At 41.9% G+C, this 27,078-nt stretch overlaps 1 protein-coding gene across 1 annotated transcript in view; it reads right to left on the bottom strand.

The window, feature by feature from the left end:
* Positions 1-27,078, bottom strand: part of SORCS3 (sortilin related VPS10 domain containing receptor 3) — a 260,476-nt gene that overhangs the window by 119,718 nt on the left and 113,680 nt on the right. The window contains exon 3 of the mRNA XM_056494921.1: positions 15,571-15,670. Within this exon, the coding sequence (XP_056350896.1) occupies positions 15,571-15,670 (100 nt within the window). The remainder of the gene's footprint in view (positions 1-15,570; positions 15,671-27,078) is intronic.

Here is a 27,078-nt window from a genome sequence, read left to right as displayed (position 1 = left end):
GGGACACATACAGAGCTGTTGTGAATGAACTCCAGGTGGGCAGAACACCAGACACCAGTGAGGCAGCACACAGAAAGATGATATGGAGAGGCCACATTGCAAGAACATTAACTACAATGTGTGGACATCCAGCTCTGAACACTTCAAGGGGATCTACCCCAGGGAATAAACAGCACAAGCTGCACTCAGGAAGAACAAGGAAGGGAGATGTCATACCTGTGCCTGCCATAATGTATTTGGCACACAAACCACAGCTGTAGTTCAGAGTCACTCAGATTTGTTGGAGAATGTATAGAACCCTTAAAGAAGCTCAAATACAAAAGTAGGGAGGAAGGAAAGTGACACCATATTACAGCATAAATCCACTAAAAAGTCAGGCCTTCTAATGGGGCTAATATAATAAAAACTAGGGTAGGATTTTTAACTGAGAACCTGAGTTCCTGCTAGCCAGATCAAAAATCCAGGTCTGTCACTGGGTAAATGCACATACCTTCCATGGTATTGCTTTTACATGGGTTATGTGCACATGGATGAGTTAGGATTCCTCTTCTGTGCCAGGGTAGCCAGGCACAAAGACAGCTGTCATGTGGAATACTGAACTGGACAGTAATGAGGCACAATGCTACAACATGCCCAGACAGGGATGGAGATACAGGTGCCCTGAGCACAGAGATCACAACAGAGATCTGTCTTGTACACAGCTGAGTTAGTTAATAAACCACCATGGGAAAAAGAACAAAACAAAACAAAACAAAACAAAATTTAAAAACCCATAAACAAACAAACAAACAAAAACACCCATGCCACATAAATGGCATTTTTATTAATATTAGCTTTCAATTCAACCTTTTATTTTTCTCAATGAACATAAATTTTCACTGTAAATTACCAAAGCGCATCTCCCTAAATCAGCACAGATCAGTTTTATAGGTGCAATAATCTGTAGCAATGGTACCACTGAGCTACATTAGCAAAGGAGCACCAGAGAGCTGTCAAATGAATAAAAAAGGTAGGTTCAAATAAATGTCTTTTGTTCTGAGAAACAGATAGACAGCATTAAACCATTGTGTACAGCCTCCTGATTCTCCTCTTCACTCTAGTGCACTTTTCAGAAGCTGTTCTTTTCAGAGGTCCTAGTCACATTCAACTGTAAAAGGCTATTCTAAAATAACATAAACAAAACAGTTAAAAAAATAAACAAAACCAACAGAACACCTACAAACCATGCCAGCCTCCATAGATTCAAAAGAAACCCAATTCCTCAGCAAAGTACTAGAATTTACTCTGTAGCACTGAGCTATTCTCTCCTGTAACTGAAAAGGCAGTTTTGCCACAAACACTGCTGCAAAGACAGAAACTTGAGATTTCATGTTTACAGGTTCATAAGGATTTCCATATGGAATGTTTTTGGCTTAAAAGTGAAAAGGCTTTTTGGGTGTTTTTTTTTTTTTTTTTTTTTTTTTTTTTTTTTTTTTTGCCTCCTTCTACAAGGCCCTCAACTCAGAAATATTTTAGATTCTTCCTAAAGCCTGGCCACATCTACATCATCAATGACAAAACAAATCAGATTTTTAAAAAGAAAAATTATATAATTTATTTTTCTTTTCCAATTTGATTTAAAACATTTGATGGGTTGTATGGCCCCATGTCTTCTTCCCACAAAGTTTCATAGTAGCTTTGAGTTTAAAAAGCCAACAAGTTTCAACAATTTATGCTGAAATGTCAAGGAAGTGGAGGATTTTTGCTTTGTTTGAATTTTTGATGTCCTTTCCTCCTTTCAAAACCGAGAAATCAAAATCCAGTGACATTTAAAGGCTTAAAAATACAAAAGTTGTTTTCTTTCTTCAAAACATCAGTCCATCACAAGTTAAATATGAACAGCTTGGAACTCTCTTAAGGGAAAAGTAATTTTTACATGAAGCATTTTATATTACATGTTTCACCATCTGAAATTTCTTGTTGGAAAAATACCTGGTTATTCACTCCCCTCCCATTCTTTCTCTCTCCAACACCATTACTGCAATTACTTGCCCTGCTAGCTAAAGGATGCCCTCAGAGATCTGAACACAACCCAAATCTCCTAGAACACAGCTGTACAGTATATCTGAAACCCTTCCCATTGAGGACAGGTGCAACTCATTGCAAAGAAAATCTCATCCTTTTTCCCCTTCTTTTGTAACTACATGCTATTTCAACTAAAATCTTCAGTTTAATTAAATCAGCCCCATTCCCTCTGAGACTAAAAAGTGCTGGCACCACAACTGTCTACTTACCAGCAAAAGTGACACCCATATAAATCTAAATATAAAGCTAAAGCTGTCTTTGAAGGGTTTGCACTACTTTAGAAAGAGGGTTTCTGGAAAGCACACCTTAACTTTATACAAACTTCCATAGATGTCCAGAGATGGCTAAATACCTGCTCACTGCCCTGTGATATGTTGATTTCTGCAATAATCAAGGGGAAATGAAAGCAACCTCTGTTTTCTAGTCACCAAGAATATCAGTCAGATGGGAAAAATGGGACATGTCACTGATAAAAATCTGCTCTAGAGAGAAATACAAGCAAAGAAATTCACTCCATTATTTAGGGATCAGCAGCTGTAACAAGAGGGACATCTGCTCTCTGGGAAGCCAAACAAGACATCCATTAAGAGGGCAACAACAGCTTTTATATAAATACTAATTTTTGTCCCAAAAGGAAAATGCTCTCTGCAAACCCTTGTGTTACAGAGTAGCCCAGATTTGGGGCCCCTTCTTCCTTCACATGGCTCAAAAACTTCCTTAATATTAAGGATAACCTGTGGGCATCAGTCAAGCAGTAAAGGGGCACTGAGCTTTCATCAGAGATAAATTGTCTGGACCTACCCCATTTCAACTTCTTGTAACTTCACTTCTTATTGCCCGAAATTTAACATTAATGGCAGATTTAATTAATGAATATAGCACCAGATCACCAACTCTCAGAACCATAGTGCTGTAATCTTAAAGGATGAAGTGCACTGCACTCCCTTTATAAGGGTTTATGAAGCATGTGTTATAAAAGTACCTCAACCATAAGGCTTTTATACCTTGGCACTCACTTCAATACAATCCCATAAAACCCAAGCAATCTTTAAGTGTTAAAGGTGACTTTCACTACTGTATTTATTATTGGATAATGAAAAATGACTTAGACACCCATAGAAACTCAGCAATGAAATAAGAGTTCCCTGAGACTTTTGCATTGGGCCTGCATTATATCTACCGTGACCAAAGAACCCAATAGCTCTCTCAAGACATTTTAGACACTTCACACTAACCTCCCTCCAGAACTTCTTTCCCATCAGGAATTCTTTGTAATTACAAAACAACCTCTAGTCTGCAGAATCACAGTGCTTGCCACTGAACTTTTCAGACATCAGCAGCTGTTTCTGCAAGCATTCAACCCCTCTGAAGGACCTCTCCAGTTGTGCCAGAGACTGACACCTCTCTAATCCACCAGACTGGTTTGAGAGGACAGCAGCACCATGGGGAACCCATCTCTGCAGCACTGAGACAGAATGATCAGAGTACATGATGCTGTTCAGGTGACATGCAGGTCCATTGCCTCTGCAGAATGTGTTGTCTTTCGTAGAGGTTACATAAAATAAGAGAACCATTACCAGAAACAAAGTAATAAACTCAAAAATTTTCTTTAACATTAAACAGCAGGGTTTTTGAAACAAAAGTGGGCATTGGTGGAGTGCACCAAGTGAGTACCAGCACTACCTTGCCTTCTCTGAGGAGATGCACATCAGCCTACCACACTTATTTACAGGCAATAACCCTCGTTAATCTTTTGCTGTCTTCTATTGTCTCTCATATCTATAACCCAGACTAAAATTAAAATCAACTGTTCACATTTGGACAAAATTGCAAGAGGCTTTTGGCACTTCAGCCATACCTGCCAGAAATTGCCATACCAAAACAAAACACTTCAGAGAATTCCAAGCTCACACACTCCCTTCCCTATGGAGAGGCACTCCATTTTAATCACCACCTCCAGCAGCTGCCAAGAGCACAGATGCACCATGTAAGAAACCCTGAGGATCAGGAGCAAATTAAGGTTTAAATTGCATATAAAGCAAGAGCTCTTCAAGGAAAACCACTCTGCCATCCTCACTAGCAGGTGGGAAATGAAAATACATCATGGCTGTAAGACATAGACTAAACTCAGAACTGGGAAAAAACCACAGATACTCTAAGGCTGCCCTCTGAACCTGCCCACAATGCCAAATCTAAGGTTGGATCCAATTTGCATGCACAGGAGTGGACTAAGCCATCATAATGGACCCAACAAAGAACATCCTATCTTTGTTTTGCTGCTGAGCAGGTCAGAACAACATGTCTCCCCTCTTTCCCTCATCTTTTTGGCACTGGACACATGTACTTTTCACTTTTAATTACAAGGCACAGCAAGCATTTGCTTGTTAAATTTCAGGTGCCAGTGGGGATGGAAGCCATCCAAAAAGCATGTGTTTGACCTGGCAAAGAGTGACTGACTGGCAACAGCCACATGCTTGGTTGTAAAACCTTTTCATTGTCACAGCAAGGCAGCCTTTACCCAAGGTTACTCCAGCCCATTACATTCTTGTTACAGCTGCACATTCTCCAGCCCCCACAGACCATCAGAGCAAAGTCCTCTGCCACACTATTCCCACCTGCCTGAGGCCACTTCAGGGCTGTCCAGCTAATCTGCCAAAGGCTTTTCTGTGTCACAGCATGTTCATGCAGAGTTCTGCTCCACAAACTGCCAAATGGGTCACAAGCACCATCACTGGATCTGCACATCCACTTCAACCAGCGCTTCTATGAATGGGCCTGGACCAGAAGCAGAAGAAACCTCCACTGGTGATCTTAGGCACCAACCAGTGCTTCCACACCAGTACAATGCCTCTGATCTATATTATTGTATTGCTCCAGAGTCTGGTATTTCTGCACAGCACAGTTCTGCATGATGCCTTTTTACTCTTCTGGACTCTACACAGGAAAGCCCCAGCTGTTACAATATCTGACATTGTTTTGTGGTCACCAGCTTTTTTCTAGTGTCAGGGAACAGCTCTAATCCCAAACTGTGCTCACAGAAAGAGAAAAGCAGCATTCAGTGTTATAATTACATGTTATTTGAGTAAATGCATGGTTGTGCTATTCTCCATAGAAGTACAAAGTAATTTTCACCATTATGGTACTTCCCATGTAAGCAGAAATAGTTACAGAAAATAATGTTATCAGTAAGGAGAGGCTGTGTGCACCACAGCTGCTGGAACTGAGAACACCATTTATAGAAAAACACTCCTCTGATTATAGGTCTCACTTGGGAGAACACTTTACATGTGGGTATAAGTTTACTCACAGTAGTTGCCCCATTACAGAAAACAAAAAGATGTGCATGGATAGTTACTCATGGGGGTAAACTTTTGCAGCCTGTATTCAGCAGTCTATTTCATTTGAGGACACTAGAGTGTTTCATGACTCTATAGAAAAATAAAAATCATGTTATGTATCTCCCTTGAGGCCATTAAATCTGAATACAATTTTAAATGCATCATTGCTTCTCCTTTGCTTACCCACTTTATTTTTCTGCTTTTTTAGTCAGATTGCAGAGTGACATAGACAACAGTCAGCTTTATCACTGTTCACATCCAGATGCTTACAATCTATCTCAATTTACTTACCTGGCATCTATTACTGATGTCCCTCACTGTTCCTAATGTACTTGTTTTCCTAACATCCCCCCACTGGAGGAAGCTAAGGTGATAGAAGAAGGTCCATCCAATTTCTGGATGCAAGGCTGAAGCCCCACAAAAAATTAAAGTTACAAAACATGATGGCATTGCAGTGCTCTGCTCCAAGCTATCCACTGAGGTTGCAAGCTCTGCATGCTAACTTGGGTGCCAGAGATTCAGACATGGGGAGGTTCTGGACCTAGGTAGAGTATTCCCAGCTATCACCTCCCTGGCTTTGCCATTTTCCATTACATTTAACAGTGAGCTCCCAGTGAAGCAGTCCCTGCAGGTTTATGGCAGGTGAGTGGCTGCCCCAGTGACTGAGCCACAGCTGCTACATCCATTCCAACAGGGTCACTGGTACCTCACAGCCCAGGGAAAATAATGTACTTTCCTTTCTGCATCCCTTCATGCACATGTGTGAGCTCTGGTCACTGTAGGGCTCTGAAGAACCAGTGTAAGAGCAAACAGAATTGGAAGAGGGGATAAGGGTTTTATCTCCAACACAACCCTGACAATTTGGTTTTAGAATCGATTGGCAAATGCCAGAAAAGTGCCAAGCCTACTCCATCTTTCCACCCATTTCCAGGTCCTGAGCACTGCATTCCTTGCACCCATTCCATTGCCTCTCAATCTCTGAGCACAGCTGCTTCAGGAGTTTTGTTGCTTTCCTGCAGGCATTTTTAAGGATCACATTGGTCTGCCATGGGTAGGTTCCAAGGGAGACAAAAGATGTCAGATGAGCTTTTTTTTGTCAGCAACAGAGAATTAAAATATTGGAGGGCTCACTCTGAAAGGCAGAACCAATCTCTCCTCAGAGACAGAAGGACTGGTCTAAGTGTTGATTGCCTAGATTTATAAGAAAATTACAGCCTGAGTTTTCCTTCCCTAACTGCATCTGTGCACCACTTAGAAAAGCCCTGTCATTACTCCTGGAGTCCAGTAACATCTGTCTGTGTACAATGAAAAAAAGGCATCTTAGAACAGAGAGGGTGAAGGGCAATGAACTCCAACTAATGCAAAAAGAAGCCTCAAGCACTCCACAACATAGTGAAATAATTCTCGAAGATCCAGCCCAGCCAAGCTTTCCAGGTTTCCCAGTGCTGCTTGGGATAAAATATTTTACACAGAATTGATAACAGCAGAGCTGACATTACAGTTACACTGCAGGCACCACAAACTGAGACTGTGGCCAGCACGTGCCCTGCTAATCTAAGATAGTAAAAAGAGAATTCACTCAGTAATGCTGAGCTTCTCTATTCTTCACTTTGTAAAAGAATTAAGTAGAAAGCTATTTTGCCTTATTATTGGGTTTGGGGCTGGCAGGGGGTGGGGGGAGGATTTTCCTCAAAGAGAAATAAATAAGTCTTGGTGAACCAGCTCTGATCACAAAAGACCAAGGTCAGATCATTATATGGTCTTCAAAAGGACACACCTGCTCCTTTACCAAGAGCTGCTCTCCACCCATTCTATTCTTTTTCCCTCCTCTTTAATAACAGGATATAGTGACTCAGTATTACTGATTGATTATCCTGCTGTCTGTGAAGCACCATGCTCCTCCTCATTAATTCAAAACTACCTTATTTTTCATACTTCATAAATTAATATATTATTGCAGCTACAGCAGTCAATGAGATGGCCATGTTTCAGAGTGTGGTAAGGAGGATGAAGAAAGGAAAAAAGTCTCATAAAATCACCCTATATCAGGAGCTGCAGCTGTGTTCACCCTGCTGACAGACAATGTGTTTAATACAGGTAGCCCTGTACAAGGTGATGCCTCCTGACAGACTCTCTCCTCCCTCTCAGCAAGGCAAGGCACTCTGAAAGTTCACACAGCTCCACTCTGCCCCCTTCATAAAAGCAATGCTCATGCTAGGTGACAAAATTGCAGCTTTATTTTAGTTGATATCATAACTCCTGATCTGCTCTTTAACCCTCACTGTCCAAACTGGAGCAAACTACCTCTGTTTTTCTGGCAGCCAGCTCTGGGAACTCTGCATCTGAATGTGGATGGGACTTCTTCAGTTTTAGCCCATTTCTTGTCTTAACAACCTTGTAACCTCCCTAACTCTCTGTAGGGCCCTGACTGGAGCAAGACAAGGTGGAGCAGGCAGAGAGTGCAACAGGAGAGAGGGAGTGAATTTTAGCCCTGTCATAGATATGCACCAGTATCCTGCCAAGCTTATCACTCCTACAAGGTCCTTCTGCTCCAAAAATTCTTTGCAATTTGAAATACAGATGTACAAAGGTACACAAAGACAACCCTAACTCAAGTTTTGTAATATATGAATTTCTTTTCCTTCACAAGCACTGAAAGGATGGCTTTCATTGTAAATAGCTGTTTCTATTTATACCTATTTTCTAACCCTCTTCCCTTCAGCCCCATTAAATAATGCCATATGGGAGTATTTTGTTAATTATCTCAATTGCATTTATTTTTAGAAACAGCTGATGAGCAGTGTGTGTGGTTCAGTGGGTCTGGTTGGTTTTTTTTTTCCCTGTTTGTTTTTAAATGTATCTGCTTCTTGAGAGAACCAACTGCACCAGGAATCCCCAGTTTTCACATTCATGAATTCCAAGGGACAGCCTTCCCTGGAGGGCAATGATCATAGTGTTTAGGAAAGGGGAAAACTTCCATTGGGGGTCTCTTATAAGTTTGAGTCCCAGTTCTGTGTTGTCTGTGCTGGAAGATGATCATCTCCCAGACCACAGGTGTTGCACGAGTTCTGTTTTTCTCTATGGTTTATGTGAAGCCAGAAATGAAAACCTGCAAGCAAACAGACTTTGTTCTTTCTTTAGGGACAGGATCCTACAGGTCAGGACAGGTTCCAGTGGGGCATCTGGCATTCCCTGACTGCAGGAAGGCAGAAAACTCTCACAGGAGCATCTTGACTACAAAGATTCATAAGGAGGCACAATATTCAAATTTATTAGTAATAATAATTTTTAAAAAACCCACACACAAAAGAGACAACAGAAAAAACCAACAACTAAACCAACCTGAACACACTGAAAAAGATTTAGGAGTACTTATGCCTTTATACCTCCATTCATTGATCTTGGACCATGTTCAAAACATGAATAAACCAAGTCATCCAGCATCAGGATATATCTTAGGTAGGAAAGGTCAGAGAAACCTACTCTGAAAATGTGACTGCAGAATTCAAAATAGAAAACAGAAAACCATTCAAAACAAGAAATTCCTGAAGTCCTCTTCTTGTAGTATTACAAAATGTCTGTAACTCAGGATTTTTTTCACACAGTTGCACGTCACAGTCCTGTAAACATTTATAAAAATGATCTCTTTTCTCAGGTGCCAAATTCAAGCTGAATTAATTGGACAAGTAGAGAGAATCCCATGTACAACAGCTCACAGGATTGCATCTTGTAGATAAAACACATCATGTCACACATCCTCTCACTCTTCCATAAATGTTGTGGGTGACCTTGAGAAAATCATCTTTGCAACATCAGTAAGTGAAGAAAAATATTACTTCTTCATTCACATTTTATTCCTCTATTTAAATTTTCAGTTCTGGAGATGGAGTGTGACTGTTCCTGCAGTGAATTTATGAGATGGACACGCTGAGATGTTCCCCTGATCACAGCCACATCTGTCCAATCCACTGGTATAACCAGAGCAGGCAAACCTGAGCTCAGCTAAGCTAGCTTTCCTATCTGCCCACATCAACTCTGGACTGGGTGGCATGGATTTTGGAGCCCTGAGGAACACAGAACATCATGTACAGCTCAAAGTGAAGGGGTGCACATTGGGAATTTTACAGCAGCATTTGCAGGTCAGGTAATTTAGTCCCTGTTAATGGCAGCTGCAAAACCACGAGCTATTTAGTGATTGTATTCCATTAGGCTGAAGGGAAAGATTAGGGATGAAAGACAGTGGGAACAGCTTGTTCCATCACCCCTGCCCTGTGGCTCTAACTCAGCCCCACTGGGTTACAAATACATTCTTGAGATCACATCAGCAAGTGCCAGTTTGCAGCACAGACCCTTGATCTCGGTGTCAGCACAATGAGGAAAAAGGGTCCAAGGAAACCTTCCATCTTCCTAAACCCCAAATGGCTTTAGGATACTCCAGAGCTCAGTTCCTCACCAATAGCAGGGGATGCAGATGATTAATGGGAGCTGTGGCTAAGCCTGGCAGCTCAGTTCAGGCTGGGCTAGCAAGCATCAGGTATGTGCTGGAATCTCTGCCTCATCAACCTGACACACATTTGATGAGTAAGGAGAGAACAAAATGCTACAGAATTCCCCTTGGGAGCATGTGAACTAAGAAATGAAGGCAAAACCAAAACAAGTTTGAAGCATGGCTCTGCCCTGAGACCAAATCACAGCTGAGAATTCCCTTTGGAGATACAGAAGGCCAGGACAGGTTTTGCTCCCAGTCACTCTCCAAGTGAGCAAGAAGAAATAAAAGGGAGGTCCAAGTGACTTGTGCTCATTTTGGGGTCTCCAGTTTCTGTAAAGGGAGGTGTCACTCCCAATATTCTAGCTAGCCACCAGCCAGGCTGATGCATTCCTCTGCAATTACAGTATTACAGACAATTAATTTCTTCCTTCATTAATGTGAGCAGCAACACAGCATTGCTCTCTGCCAGCTCATAAACAGCTGCTGCACTTCACCCCCAAGAAACTGCACAGACACAAACAAATCTAATTAGATTTATCTTTCAGAAATTCTTACTCTCTAAAGACCTCTAAACATTTCTCCTTCTGATGGGCCAAGTTCAGAGGCATGATGAGGTATGAGAGGTGCAGCATGACTTTGGCTTTTACAGCTTCAGTGACTTGCACTTCCCCTCCATTTTGATTCTGTGACAATGAAAAAAACAAGTCTGAAAAACCATTTTCTCAAAGCTATAACTGAGCACCATAATTTTATTTCTGCTTTATTCTGTTTGCACCTACTGTTCAAATAGCTTAGCTGGAAGGTCTACTTTTAAATAAAACCTAAAATGCTTCAGTTCTGGTATAAGGGGAAATGGGGGGAGTCCTCATTTCATGCACTGCACCTGGGTGATGTTTCTGCTCAGACAGCCAGCATAAAAGGCTACAGACCTTTTAATTCTTCAAGTCATCACCTGCAACAATGATTGTAATAGCTCAGGGAAAAAGCTAAAAACATCTGCAGCCAACTGAATTGCATAGCAAATTCATGAAGGAAGGTATTTCTAAGACATCAGAACTGTCACCTCAGATCCTAAATGCAATCAGGGCTTCCAGTTTATCCACACCTTATCTGAGCAGTTCTCTATACAGGAAAGTGGAGTTGATTTGTCAGAGTTGTTATTCTCTTTCCTCTCTTTCTTTTAAATTTTTTTTAACTCCATCCTCTCCACCTCCACAGTATTCCCAAAGGTGGAGATAAAAGTTTTGTAGTGAGAACCGGGTTTTCAACTAAACAACATCTTCACCAAGAATGAGCACTCTTTACAGAATATTTCACAGGAAAAAGTAATACCTAAAATATATGGTTCAACAATTCCTTGAGATTCAAAGTGGCACCTCTGTGCCTGAAAGGAGCAGTGCTTCAGATATATGGGATTCATCTTCTTTCTGCACCCTTTTGGAAGGGCTTTACATCCCTCTGTGAGGCATCAGTTGTAAAATGCACCCTGCTATTGACAACCAAGAAGAAAGCAAATGTTCTCACAATAGGGTATCTTACCCAGCAGAACCAACTCATGCTAGTAAATATGGAATCACAACACTTCAGCTACAAGCAGTGACATTTTGAAGTGCAGCCAGTTCAGCAAAAAATCACAAGCTTAATTTTTTGTGGAAATTATTCAATTTTCTAACAGAATTTTTTTCAGCGACCATAAAGAAAGAAGAGAATTGGGATAAAAAGAAACTGGAAATTTAAGAAGTCAAGAGAAATGTTCCTATTAACAAAAAAGAGATTTTTCCCTTCATGTTTTGGAAGAAATAAACACTTTTAATTCCCAGACTGCTGTGAAAATCTGCCTCTAGTAAAATGTAACTAAAGCCCAAAATACAGTTTTAAGTTAAAGGTCAGCAGGGAACCAAGATCTCTGCCCAGCAGAGTGTAAGCAGCTTTTTGTCATATTCCCAAAGACAGACAACAGGCTTCAGGGTAGAAAAGATAAGCATTTTGCTAATTTCAGCTTTTCAGAGCACTCAAACATGTACTGTTAAATCCCATTCATCTGTAAGGAAGGGGCTCTGCTAAACAAATATGAAAATTTCTCCATTCTGAAGTTTACAGGTTACCTGCTTGTTGCAACCTATTTGGCAAGTGGACAAAGCAGATGCTTCACCCGTGGCTTTCTCCCAGGCCCACAGCTGGGTGGGCAGAGGCACTGAAGGGAAGGTGTGCCCTGGAATCCACATCAGAGCATCTTCATGGGCTTGGAAGGACCAGCACTGCAAGCACTTGGCTTCTCACCAGAGCCCCAAACAGGAACCCTCTGCTGAAGAAAGCCAGTCCCCAGGACTTCAGAGCTGTCTTTGCTTAGGGCAAAGATCACCTGGAATTTCACAGCAGTAAGGAGAGCTCAATGCAGATTCTCCTGATCCAAACACAAGTGCCTATTGTGCAAGTGAGAGGAGAAACAGCCCAACCACCTGCAGGAGAGCAGATCCAAGTCTGGCAGCCTCAACTCTCAGCAGAGGAGGCTTTCCATACACTTGTAAACATTTTGAAACCCTGAACTTGTTAGCTCTTAGGAAGGGAATTAGCAGTGTGGCACTCCAGGGGAAGATGGAGCAGTCCTGGCTCATGGCAGGGAGTGTTCTGACTCCAATGCAGCCAGGATCTGCAGACTGAACACATGGCAGCTCCCTTATGGCAGCACCCAAGGTGGTCTCAGATCACCAAGCTGGTCCTGACCACTAGGAATGACACCTCTCAGGTATCATAGCTGGGAAAAAGAATTCTCAGCAATTTCCTTTGGTATGTTCATGTTATATTGATTTAATCATAGCTGCAAATGTCAAATTGCACAAGGGCAAAGTGCATTTCCCCAATACCTTCTGTGATTTCTAGGAAATGGACACACCCCATCCTGGTCCCAGAGCAGCCAGGAGCTCTGGCATCCAGATCTGCACCCCAGCCAAAGCCACCTCAGCTGGCTTTGCTCTGTGCCTTGATCAACCGTGTGCATGAGTGGTGGGGTGGGTATCACCCAGTGGCAACATGTAAAAAACAAGAACAGCTACAGACTAGATCTGACCCCCAAGAAATAAAGCACACATTGCTAAAAAGATTAAAATATTCCCACCAAAGTTTTTTCAAAAGCAGAAATCAGAAACAAAAGGCTTTTCTTTTAAAAGAAGAAAGCAAAATACCAGCTTTTAAATCCCTGTGCCTCATAATTGAGCCCAGGGTTATGCCACAATTCAGGTAAATGATGTTTATATAACTGGTATTTGGCTGAACACATAATTCCTATTTAACAGCTGAAAAGAGGCATTTTGGGTCTTCAAAGAAATCTGACAGGTAATTCCCACTGTAGTTCTGCAGGGTAGCTGAGAAGTAATTATCCTTCTCACTAGTAAATCAATTAGGAATGAATGTATGGAAAGCTTTTCTCCTCCTCCAAGTAAGTGCTAATCCTCTGAGCACTAATGAGTAGCCAGGGCCAGCAGCAATGTGCAAACCCATCAGGAACCCACAGGAGCTGCCAGGCTGCAGGCTGCACTCAGTGCCTGAGGGAGAAAGAAAACTCCTTGCCTGGAAAGGTCTGCATGGCTCATGTGTGCTCACAGGCTCTGTGATGGGTGCTGCTGCTGGTACTCCCTGCCCACTCACTGCCTCTTCTGCAGCTCTCCAGAGATCCCTGCATCGTGTTCAACAGGGCAGCACTTTGCTGCTGGAGGTGAAACACAAGGGACCTGGGCTTTTCCTGCTGGGATGCAACTGATCCACCTGTTGCTTTGTGATTCAGTACTGGCAGCTGCTCTCAGGAGCTCAGCAAATCCATTCTGCTTACTCCCCATGCCAGAGGAAAAATATTCACCCAGAGAGCCTGGGAGAAGATAACCCCAGTGCATTTTTTGCAGTGCACAACCTCAAAGTACCTGTAAGAGGAGTGGGTGGAAATAAACCCAAACCTGAATTTGACAAATTTCAGATGCTCTGGTCCAGTAACCCTTGTTCAGACATTTCTCAAGTGCTACATGAATGTCTGGAATGGCTTTGAAGGTTAACAAAGCAGAGTTCAGACAGAGCAGCTGTTTAAGCATGCATAGGAACAGTGCTCACATATTTAGCAGAGGTAGAAAGAATGGAAGCAAGTTGTTCCCACAGCAGCCAGCACTAAAGCTGGTTTCCTATAAGTTTTCCTTCCAGCTTCTACATTTAATAAGATTTTTCAGAAGGGATGAGAAGGGCACAGATAGGTCCAGAAATCATTTCCTTAAGACAGAAAACCAAAAAATTTCTTTAAAATTTCTAATCTCAGATAAGTAAACAGCAGGTAAAGATAGGCCTATATGCCACTATATGATGAAATGTAGGTGGTTTTAATTAAAAAAAAAAAGACTGCTAATCTGTACAGCTCAGTAGCCTGAGAAATTGCTAGAAGATAATAATATATCCTTGTACTCTGATTTGTGAGGGAGTCTTTACATCAGTGACGTAGGATTTGTAACTGAGCATATTGCCTGTGCTTTTGGGTGGGCAGAGTTGCTTTGGAAACAGAATCAAGGAGAATTAACTCTTCAGTGCCCCCCATATTGGATACAGGATGGGTGTGAAGGCCAGGAAAACTCACTACAAAACATCTTCATTTGTTTTGCTCAGGAAAAAAAAAAAAAGGTTAAAAAAAAATGTCAAGGTAGTTGTCACAACAGTTCAGCTCCTGCATCAGGGAAAATATAAGGCAAACTCTTATATATATATTATAAAATATAAGGCCACTGCATTCTTCCTCTTCCCTGTACATCCAAACACACTTAGTAACCAGAGCCATACACTGACATAAACACCAGTCCCAAAACATCTGTAGACTGGCCAGTGATGGAAAACACAACCATCATAATAAGAACAGTACAAGTAGCAAGTTACTAGTTTGGAAATCTTTTGATGAGGACAGGACATGGCCAGTTTGGAGTGATCAAGCCACTGTCAGCAATTAGCTTCGTGCTGCAGCCCTCCCACATTGATTCCTGTGGGTAGCTGAAAGCATCTTTGTCCTACTACCTCCCCTGAATCAACACAAGCAATAATTTTAAACCAGAAAGGCACTGAGCAGCAGTTCCTGGGCTGTGCTTGTGTGAGCCAGCTGCAGCTCTAATTGCATCACGTGGGAAGAGTGAGCAGGGGCTTGGAAAGCTGTGACCTCATCTTCACTCCCACACAACCTAATCAAACTGTAGGTCTTCCACCCACTCTCCCAGGCATATTCTGCTTTCAGCCCCCTTGCATGATGCAACCAAAGAAAATGTCATTTACATCTTTACCTCCAAATGTGGGGGAAAAGAGTCAAATGCAGAAATAAATGCCTTTTACTCAGTATTTCTAATAATAAGGAGACACAAGGCAGGGAGATGTGTAATAGCCAAAGATGGTGTAAGCAAGAAACCCAGAAATATTTGTGTGAGTTCTTTAAAGTTGTAACCTTTTTACTTCTCCAGCAAATTCAGAAGGGAATTAAGCACTTCATCATCATCACAAGTAAAGCAGGATCAGTTCTATGGGATTCCATGGAATTGCATCAGTGCAACTTAGACAACAAATTCAAGCTCTTGTGAATTACCAACAGCTTTCACTTCAGGATCATAATTTCTCTCAGAATGCTGTAATTTTGTTTCTATAGCTACCAGTGCAATGGCTCTCCCTTACCTTCCTCTTGTTAGTGGGACTGACATACAGGTAGCTCAGCACAGTCTTCAGACCTACTTTGTCATTCAGCTTTTCATAGGTAGTGCCATAGTCTGTTGACCTGGAGAAAAGAGGAGACAAAAAGAGTTCATGTGGTTATTAGAGCTCAGGGGAAGGGGATGACTGTGTGAACAGATGCTCCAAGTTACAGTCTGAGCATTATTCTGCTTAAAACACAAGATTTTATGCTTCATTCAGGGTGGCCAGCAGAAAAGAGAAGATAACTTCAGTCCTTTGGGGCAGTATCTGTCTCTGCAGTCATTAATCATACACATCTGGCCAGTTGTGGTGCTCCCATGCAGCTGGGCTTTGGGGCCAGGCTGTGCCCTCATGTGCCAGTGTGGGACTGCAAATGATATCTACACATGGGAGGACTCTGATATCAGCAGCACCGTTAGAACAAATTCTTTTTTCAGACAAATCCAACGTAAGAATCCAAAATAAACCCAAGAACAACAGTTTTATTTAGGTAGGTTGATTTTTGACTTGAAGATTAGGATCCAAATGTGGCTCAGAATTGTAACAGCTGAACTCCTGTCTAGATAAAAATGTGCCTAAACTGGCATCTTGAGTCCTCAGTCACCCCCATCCTACTTTGTGCCAGGCATTTAATTTTTCTGAGTTGCAGAGACAGATTCAGGCCCCTACACTGGCAAATCCCACCCAGAGGAGCAGATGATGTGGGGGTGGCATCACCCATTCGTGACTGGGGAGAAGGGCTGCTTTGTCACAGAGGGGTTTCTGCAGTGTCCTCCCCCTCTTTTGTGGGCATCTTTGAAACCTCACTGCCCTGCTTGTTTCTCTACTGTTTCCATACTTTGTTCTCCTAACAACAAGATTTTTCCTACCAGAACAAGCCAACAGGTACATCGTACAGGATCCCACACCTGAGGAGTCTCAGCACCAGCTGATTTGTCTGAAAAGTCCCCCCAGCCCATGCAAACATTGTCTGGTTGAGAGCCTGGCTCCCAACCCAACTCAGCTTCTGTCATAGGGACACAGCAAACACAACCCTCAGCAGATGGACAAGGAAAGGTCCTCACAAGAAGCCTACCTGGAGGGTGAGAATCCATGGACACTTCCTTGTGTTTTGGTTAACACTTTAATACAAAAACAGAGCTAATACTAGCTCCATTTGCACTTACCACTCTTCTGTACTAATGCACAGTAGTATCACCTGCTGGGCTTCACACAGACACCTCAAACAATACAACAATAATGTACTGTATTTTCACAGAATTTTCCCACCCAAAGTATTAATTTTCCCACCCAAAGTATCTGAAGCTCTTGTCTCGCCAGGTATCAATATCAAACAAACAAACAAACAAAAAAAAAAATAGCAGCCTCCCCTCTCCAGCCAATCTTGAAACTGAAGCAGCTTTATTAATGAAACTGAATAATCCAGGACAATTAATTCCAGTACATGAGGCCTCCTACAAATGCAAATTCAACAAGTCAGGAGTCCTCAGGTAGCACTAAGCTCTAAGCAGAGGATAACAGACAGAGGGCAAGCAGAGGCACTTCCTTGATCTCATCCTTCCAACAGCACTGCAGCTATGAGCAAACCACTTCTGTGACTACACATGTACCAGCCACCAGGCAGTGAAAGAGATCACTGCTTTCAATCAGCATTAAAAGAGAATACAAATAACAGTTTCATATTCTGACAGAGATACTTTGCGTTTGTTCTCTGAGTAATTTTAAGATCTCCCAAAATGCTTTCACACTTCTAAAGATGCAGGCTGCATGCTCTAATGACTCCTCCTCATTAAACCATTATCACTCATTGCATTTGCCCTTTCAAAGGACAGCTAGAAAGGAAGTAGGGTTATTATTTCGTTAGCTTCTCTGAGGCTTGCTTTATTATCATGATAGTCACCACTGGTTTTACAGAAACATCTCAAAGGATATCACAATAATATACTGTATTTCCACAGCACTTTTTCTGGCCAAAAAATCTAAGGTTTTTGTCTTGTGCTAATCCCCTCAAACTAGCAAAACCCCAAAAGCCATACTGGGAAATACTATCTCTATTCTAGAGATGAAGAAGCTGAAAGCTTGCATAGGTAATGGTTCATTTTTTCAAAAGCAGGCATCTACAATTAGCCATTTCAGCTTCTGCAATCATCTAGCATAGGGCTCAACTCCACCACCAAATTGCCTAATTAGAAAACAAGCATTAAAAAAAAAAAAAAAAAAAAAAAAAAAAAAAGTTGGCTGCTAATTTTAGTTACCCAAGCCTGAACATTTAAAGAGATATGACCCACAAGTGGAACAGAAAAGTTTTGAGTCAGTTTTTAATCTTAACTTGAACCCTTTTCCTTTACTAGTTACATCTAATTCCAAATTAACTAGCCATACACCCTTACAGTTGTTGACACTACAAGCAGACTGGATACCATGTTCTCTCCCATTCCCCTGGTCACAATAAGATCCCCTTTCCAAGCACATTACTAAAGTAGTGGAGGGGAAGAAATGTACTTATATCAAAATGACAGAAGATGGTTTCCATGAGTCACACCTGAAAAGCCTGCTTTAACTTTGTTTAGGTCTTTAATGGCAAACTGATCCTGCCTACCTGGTTCTCCTCTGGGTTGCTCCACTGAGCATCCCTGGAATCTCATCACCTTGGAAGGTTGCTACTGCCCTCAGTCTCAAGCTGATATTTGCATATTGCTTCTAACCACACATATGTGTGTACATAAAAGTGCTTTTAACAATGCTTTCAGAAAATGCACCTCAGTACACTGCTGGTAGCACAGAAACTCTTACAATGCAGGACCAGGAGTTTACAGTGGTTCTTCCACTGGTGAGGCTGCACCTTGAGAGCTTGTCCAGTTCTGGGCTCTCACTCAAGAGAGTCATTGAGATGCTGGAGTGAGTCCAGAGAAGGATGATAGAGCTGGTGAAGGGTCTGGAATATGAGTCCTGTGAGGAACAGCTGAGGGAGCTGGAAGTGTTCAGCCTGGAGAAAAGGAAACTCAGGAGTGACCTTATCACTCTCTACAGCTGCCTGAAGGGAGGTGTAGGGAGCTGGGGTCAGCCTCTTCTCCCAAGTGACAAGAGGACAGGGCCTCAAGCTGTGTCATGGCAAGTTCAGGTTGGACATCAGGAGGAATTCCTCCACAGAAAGGCTGATTAAACATGGGAACAGGCTGCCTAGGGGGATGGTGGGGTCAGCATCTCTGGAGTGTTACCTAAGAGAGACTGGACATGGCACTCAGTGTCATGGTGTGGTTGGCAAGGGGGAGTTGGGCCACAGGCTGGGCTCAATGATCCCAATGATCCCAAAGGTTCCAGCCTAACTGATTCTGTGATGTGGAATGGATTCTGGTCATATGTTACAGTCCTTTATAAACTCAGACCACGTGTTTTGTCCCACCTGTCTGTAACAATATGGGTTTGGCCTTGTATCTGATGATGACCTTGAGGGTTTAGGCTGCATCAGACTTTTGCTCCTCACCAAATTCTGCATATTCCATTTGGAAAAGCAAGGTTTATAATGTAGTGCTTTATTGGGATACTGCAAATTCTCCCATCATTATATTCTGTTTTAAACAGTGTGAGAAAAAAAACATCTGCTTGATTCCATTGCCCTCCTGTGTTTAAACCATCACTGCAGCATCCCCCAGTCTGGCAGAGCAAGGTGCAAGGGATACACCCAGTCAAAGAAGCTTCTCTATACAAAACCTGCTCATAAGTCAGAGCACCACAAGCTAACAAAATCCATCTTGTTCCTCTAAATCTGAGCCTGAGCTGCTCTGTGAATCCAACCAGCTGGCCTGAGCAGCAGACTTCCTACTGTGGCAAGACTTGCTCAGTCACAGAGATACGAATTAGAGGTGTGCAGAGGCAGAAAGAATGCCACAGAGTTCTCCTCTTGATGCCTCCCATCTCAGGGCCCTGTCAGACAGAGAATGGCAGGTTTGTTTGTTTGAAGTCTCAGCTACTGAGCTAGGAGATAGGCTATAAAACATGTATCAGTCTCTCAGGAGAAAAAAGCTGCAAATGCTGGCACTGAATGACTGGGATGAAAAAGTCAATCTCTTCCACCAACCCTCCTGTCAGAGAGTTTCTCCTCTATGCTGTGACTCTCTCTGTGTGGAGAAGCAGCCATCATTCTTTTGATTTTAGATTTTCAGCCATTTTCTGAGCTTTTTCTAAAGCTGATGCATTCGTCTCCAGCTCAGAGTCCCACTATACATACCTGCAGCCCCACACTGAAAACTGTGGAGGCACAGCTCTGCTTAAATGAGTTGAATATCCCAGCTCTCTGTGCACTTCAGAGAGCAACAGGAACTTGCCACATTAATATTTGCTTCACTTCTCATGGGCCTGCAAACTGCCTGCAGTGTGCTTGTCTCTCCATACCCCCCAAACAACTTCTTGCTTTTACTCATTGGTCAGTTTTCTCCCACTTTGCCAGAAAAACAAAAACCCAAGAGGAACAAAGTTTCTACAAGTTTCATGAAAATCAAGAGCCAGCAAAAGGAGAGTAATTATAAGGGCTCAGAAAAGCTGCAGCATAAAAGTAAATCCCATGAAACATGAGAGGAGGCACATCTCTCTGGACATCCAGCTCAGGCAAACATTCCAACACAGCCCACATATTAATACACTACAAAGAACCCAACTGCACAACACAGGAACTCAGGCAGCCAGTCTTCCATCACTTGTGAAACATGGTTCCTTCTCTCTCTTCCCCTTCCTCCCCTCAAATTACCTTCCCTGAGATAAAGACCCTTCTCAAGCTATGACACACAGAGAAAAACTCCTCCTGAGTCAGAGTCCACCGAGGCAGTGGCCAGACAGACCCACTATTACCACTGCAAGGCTGGCTGGTTGATCTGGTCACTGACACAGACCTTCCTGAAAAAATAAAATAAAATTCAAAACAAAACAAAACAAAACAAATAAAAACCACAAACCCACACACAACAACCACAAACAAATACCTCACAAGTAAAAAAAGCCCAAACAAAACAAAAAAAAAAAGCAGTTAAAAAAAACCCCAAACCAAACCACAATTAAACAAAATCCACATTTACCTAGATCATGGCAAAGGACCTTTTAACCCCACAGCCAAGACACTACTGGCACTGTTATCTGATAACACCAAAAATTACCTCAATGGAGGTAACAAACAAAATCTGATTCTTAGTCCTTCCCTTTCTGGAGCTGACACAATTCTAGATGTGGACATTTTACAACAGAAGTATCTACAGAAGCCCTGGGAGCTAAATCTACTCACTAACCAAGGAAATTCCAGTGTGTGTAGTCTGAATGGGCCAGTTAAGAAAGCAAAACATTTGCTGAGTGCTTGTTTGTACCCAACCATGAGTTTAGTGACTGCAATAAATGTAAAACCAGAATATTTTACAATTGCAAGCAGAAAGAACTGCCTCCCTTTGTCTCCATCCTACTAAAGGAAACTAAGGGCCACAATGAAGTCTGGGGAAGTGAACAGAAATCAAGCAAGCATGTGGTGCTGCTTCCTGGTGTAATGTCCCAATATCACAGACTCCCTAAATTAAAGATGATGTCTTTGAATGCAAGAACCATCAGGGGACTTTTAATTCCATAAATCTGCCTAATCCCACAGAGAAGCTTCTGCCAACTTCACTATCACATGGTAATAAACACCCCAGCTCTGTGCTGTGTGAAGAGAGGCTCCCTTTTGTTTTAACTGCTGCCATTTAACAAGTACAAAACCATGGAGCCCATGCTGCCATTGGTGATTTCACTGATTGTTGTCATACTCTGCTCAGATCCTTTTTTTTTCCAGTCTCAAGACTCTCTGTTTATTCAGCCACTCCTTCCTTGTACAAGCTATTCATGCCTCTGATAATTCTAGTTTTACTAGTCCAATTACATCTTTTGTCATGGATGCTTCAGGGACCAATCCTCCTGAAAAAAAACCCCAACTATCCAAGTATATCAGCATAGACCCAGAGCAGTTAATACAATCTAAATAAAACCACTTTCTGCTATTACACACAAGGTTTTACATTGTCAATACTTCTGGAACCATAAGTCATCAGTTCTAGTGCATTTTCAGATCCATAACGTTTCAAAAGTATCTAAAACTAGAGATCCCACTGGGGAAAAAGAAGTTCAAGCAGATCATAATTTTGGTAATGTCTCTCGGAAAAAAAATTTATTCCTTTTAGTTTGCATGTCTTGTAAACAGCAGAATATCACCTCAATTACTATTATGATCCACCCCCTTTCTTTTTTGATTAATGGTGATTCCCATCACCAAACATCCAAAAGACTTGAAGATGACCTTTGTTGATAAATTTCCATCTACAACATAGAGTGGAGACTGGCAAGGAAAAATGAGCTGCCAGGATGCAGTAGTCTTTGTGATTAGCAGCTGAAAATAAAGGTGAGAAAACTAGGAACACTGGCTTCCTCTCTAGTTGTTTGTTTTTGTTTTTTTGTTTTTTTGGTTGTTTTTTTTTGTTTGTTTTTGTTTTTGTTTTTTTGTTTTGTTTTGTTTTTTTACAGGAAAGATATCCTCTTCTATTTAATCCATATGAGCCTTTGGGAGGACACTGGATGCTGCAGGGGTTTAACAAAAGGATACAGAATATTCCACCTCTGGAATTATGGCCAATGAATACAGGAGTTGCAAATATCAGTCACATTTCTAGTGGCAGCATTTCATTTGATCACCATCACACAGGGCAGGGGGGCTGCTCACACCAGTCATTTCCTGGCAGAGATAACTACTCAGATGGGCATGAACAGTTTATGGAGAAGTAGTTTTTGTTTATTAACCCTACAGGGATGGTGGGGACTAACTTGAAAGCCAGGTCTGCATGGTGCTTGCACTTGTCCTGTAGGAACATTTTGCTTCTACCAAAGAATGGCAAACTCTACTCTGAAGCAGAAATAAAGGGATGGATCAGCCAAAAGCCAGCCAAACTGATGGATCCTAACACTTGATGGCAGGCTAGAGCCTGTACTATAAAAGCCTGAAGCAAAGAATCCTTTCAGAGAACCTGGGAACCTGAGCAGAGCAAGCAGGCTGCAGATGTAGTGGTTACTAAACTTTGCTTTATACTCTGCTGCTGAACAGTCCACAATAGGCAGGCACAAGAGCAACAAAGGTGGGTGCCTCCTACTGTGAAACTGAAATAACTTTACTCCTTCATTTGTAAGATTCCATCTTCTCTCTACCATGACCATTTATATCATCTTAAATTTAGCCACCTACAAACCAGGTAGCTCTAGCTGACAAGCCTGTCCACACTAGACAAAAACTGTAAATTAAGAGGATGCTTTATTCACCCTAAAATAGATGAGGATATATTGCTCTCCTAAGGAGTCTTCCACCCTTCAGTGTCAAAAGAGACCAGAGCAGCCAACACACAAGTGGCACAAAGCAAGGTGTATCTCACCATAAATGGGTTAGAAAATTGCATGCACTGAGCTGGCAGTTCAAATGAAAGGGAAGGACCTCAGCCATCCTGACTGAGATGAAAAGTTCATGATTTATTACAATGTTCTAGTGCTCTACATTTAAAGTGTTATTATTCTGGACATGTGTGAGAATTACTACAAGAAGCAGGTGCCAAATGGTATCAGGACTCCACTGAGACACACACAATCTATCACATTACAAAGTGAAGAGAGCAGAGATAAGCAGAGAGCTATAATATGGATTTCCCAACAGTTGCTGGCAGCATAAAGAATATAAACAGAGACCTGATAAAATGTGAAATGGCTTCTCCTCCAAAGCTGGGATAAGCCCTTCCCTTCACTGCATGCTTGTCCCATTACACCACTGATGAGCTGGCAATCCTTTTGGTGCCTGCTGGCAGAAATGGTTCCTCACAGAACCTCATCAGATGAGATGCAGACACAACCCAAAGCAGAGCTCAGCCACCTTCAATCAGGGGCCATCTGGAGCTTAGAGAGTTTCCTTTCCATGGGCCTCTATTTTTCCTGCTCTGGTCACTTCACTGCTGCAAAGTCTATGTAAAAGCATTACTTCTTTACAGCTCTGAAGAACTACACTTCATCATTACTCATTTTCCATTTGTACTGTCTAAAAGATCTGACATATTTATCGTGTTCTTGATTCTGATGTATTCTAATTTTCCAGAGAGGTGTTTTATGCATCCCTGATAAGGCAGTGTATTGATTTGATTCCAAGCACTTGACTGACTCAGCAAAGATGGCCTTATCAACACATATTCAAGAAATTTGGTCTAGAGGACACTTTAATAGCCTCAAAGAAAAAAGACAGCTTTGATGACAAAGCCTCATTAATTAATCAGATATTAATTAGATAATTAATTAGAAACAAGGCCCTTCCCAGGCCCTTTTCTACTTTTATTACTATAGCTAAAAATGCTTCTCTAATGATTCTCTGAAGTAGCTAATCATTTTAATTTGCAGTATTTTATAGCAAAAGGGAGTGCTTTGAATGTAGGATTTTGTGAAGCACTTCTAGAAGTTCCATTTAATATCTACACTATTCTGTGCATATTTAAACTGGAAAATTTCTCTTAAATGTGTCTTGAACAAAATGTCAAGGGGAGACTATGGAACTGCCCCCTCTCTCAACTCTGTTTTTTTGTGGTAGATGTGCATGACAAAGAATTCCTTCCAACCACTCAGAGAATAAGCACACTCTGGGTTATACAAACTACCCTGGGAGGAGCTCACCATACCCTTCTAAAAGAGGGGGACAGGTGATTCAAATCTCAGTTTCCCAGCTGGGGATGCACACATGTGTCCACTCATGCCCCAGGGAAGGTGATTTTGTTTCTGACACTGCCTGCCTGTTTTGGCATCAGTGGTAGGCAGCACTGTGGGGACATTTAGATGAACCTGACTCATCTCTAAAATAACACAAGGCACGTTAATTTTTTCAAACCATCAGCAAATCTTTGCAAAACTGATGTAATTAAAAAGGAGGACAGTGATAAAGATAGTTTAGTCCAGTTCCTTAGACACAGATATTAAAAACTGCAGACAATTCCCAAACCAACTTTTACAGTCAGCCTGCAGCTCCTCCCAGTCCCTACCTCAGCTGACTCCTCTCCCACAAGCCTTATGTCTACCCCTACTTGAGACCCACAGAGGTCACTGTCCCCAGCAGCACACCCACACAATCTGAACATAAATACCTCAGAATCCTGCCTGACCTCAGGCAAGGCTCCTCAGCACCAAGTTTCACATTAACTTAGCTTCCTGGGGAAAAACTGGCTCTTGCTGTTCCAAAAATATAAAAATATGAAGCTCATGAGATGCAGCCACCTGAGACAGCTGGGGACTGGTAATGAAAGAACCTTCTAGACTTAGGAACACATCTTTACCACCAGTCAGACCATGACTGAGAACTCTATGTGCTACTTTTCTAGAACCAATAGGACAGCACCAGATCCCCAATTAGTTAAAATCAATATGGCCCTATCACATACAAGTGAATGAGTAATATTGGCACATTTACACAAATTTGCACAATAAAGGTCAGAACCCACTATATCTGTGTATATCTTTAAAGACTAATAACATCATTAACAAGAGGATGTAATGCATTTTGCAAGTATTTCACGATTTTGCATTGGTGAGAACTCTGCATTTCTGAAAATCTTCAAAGTTTGAACTTGCATATATAAGACAAAGCAATAGTGCAAATTTAGTTTTCTAAAGAAGGAAATAGAATTTGGAGCCATAAAAAAGAACACAAGTCTCAGGGTAATATTGCTCTCAACAGGTACTTTGTGGTATTCATATTCCCACCAGAACAGACTTCAGCACAAGTTGCCTTTCAATAGGAGAAATAAATATATAAAACATAAAATCAGCACATTCCTGAGTTCTTCAAAGCTTATCCATTCCAATTACCATTGAAATACCCATGACAGGATCTGCAAACCCTCCCAGCCTTTTGAAATAACATTTTGGAGCATCTCATAGCAGAGACATCATAATTCACCAGTCAGAAGGAGCTTCCAGGCCAGATGATACAGCTGACAGTGCTGTTCTGTAGGCTGCACCACTTGCTCTGCAGGGTGACCTGGTTACACAACTGGCTCCCCAGGCAAGAAGCTAGGGTTGTTCTGAGTGCTCCCAAGTGACTCTGGTCCTGTCTCATCCAGACAGTCAGATTATGACACTATATGCTCCTCTAGTTCCTCAGAGTGAAGAATTTTAGTTGAGAAATACAGGGACAGGGATTTAAGTGCAAAAATGAAAGACAGCTGTCACCCAGTTTCTTGGTTTGTGCAATAGTCAGGTCAGCAGCTGCACTACACCTCTCCCAAATTCAGTGCTACACTGCAGGTAAGGATTTCACAGCAGCACTGGCTGAGTGTGAGTTTTATTTATTCCCTGAGCACGAGGATTAACAGCCTTGACTCCAGTCACGTTTTCAAAATGCAGACACTGGGTCTAAGCTTGCATCAATACAGATTCTGCAAAAAGGTGAGCTTGCAGTTTATCATCAAGTTTAATGAATTACTGTGATCCACAGGGCAGGGGTCCCCCTTCCCAACCAAACATTTGCCAGCTGTGGGCAGCTCAGAAAGCACCCAGCTCATCAATCCCACTCTGCCAATGCCCTGAGACCTTCACTGCCTAATATCTTTCAAACCACCACGTTGGTTCAAGCATAATTTCATCCCAAAAAAACCTCCTTTTCCCGTCATCTTTTGCACTCAGCCAGCAGAAGCTCATCTAACACAAAACACTTTGCCTTTGGGAGAATAAACCTGTTGGAATCTTTTCAGACAGAAGATCAATAAAGTGGGAGCAGCTTGAAAAGTCAATCAGCATCAGCCAGTCCCCCAGGTGATAGCTGAGTGATTATCTTTTTAACGAAGGAATTGTAAATGGAGCACGAGGAAATGCACATTCCCTCCAAACTCACGAGGGAAGGTCTCTGAGGCTGAGACACAAGGACAGAAAAGGAAGCACTGGAAGAGATCAGTCATCTCTCCAGCTTGATGGGTTGACTTAAGAAACAGTCAGAAAGACCCAGTTTAAAACTGTTCAAACTGAGTATTGGCTTCAGAGCTACATTGCAGCTATTTCCTCTGGCTGTCAGAGAAGGAATACTTCTGTTTAGAACCCCAAACACAAGGATAAATATTTCTGTGCTTTTCCTCCTAAGTAGTGTGCTGAGAAGGTTCTTAGAGTCTTGACTTTTATCTAAATGAATTTTATGAAGGGCTAAGTACCCTGCATATTATCAATGCAAATGAAAGGAGAAAGCTGTCCATGATCCAAGTCCTTTTCCTAAACACACCATGGATTTACTTTATGTCTTTAGATTTAATCATAGAAAGACTCAAACACAATCAACCTGCAGACTCACTGTAGAAATAACTCTGTTGCACTAAAGGCATTGGAAGGTATCTTGGGAGACCTGCAGGGTTCCTACTTTGCCACAGGTTTCCTATGTGGTTTTTACACTGGAGGGCACATTTTGCTGCTGTTCCAAACACCTAG

The sequence above is a fragment of the Oenanthe melanoleuca genome, chromosome 6 (assembly GCF_029582105.1).
Source record: "Oenanthe melanoleuca isolate GR-GAL-2019-014 chromosome 6, OMel1.0, whole genome shotgun sequence".
Classification (NCBI taxonomy): domain Eukaryota; kingdom Metazoa; phylum Chordata; class Aves; order Passeriformes; family Muscicapidae; genus Oenanthe; species Oenanthe melanoleuca.
This window is presented reverse-complemented; position numbering and strand designations above follow the sequence as displayed.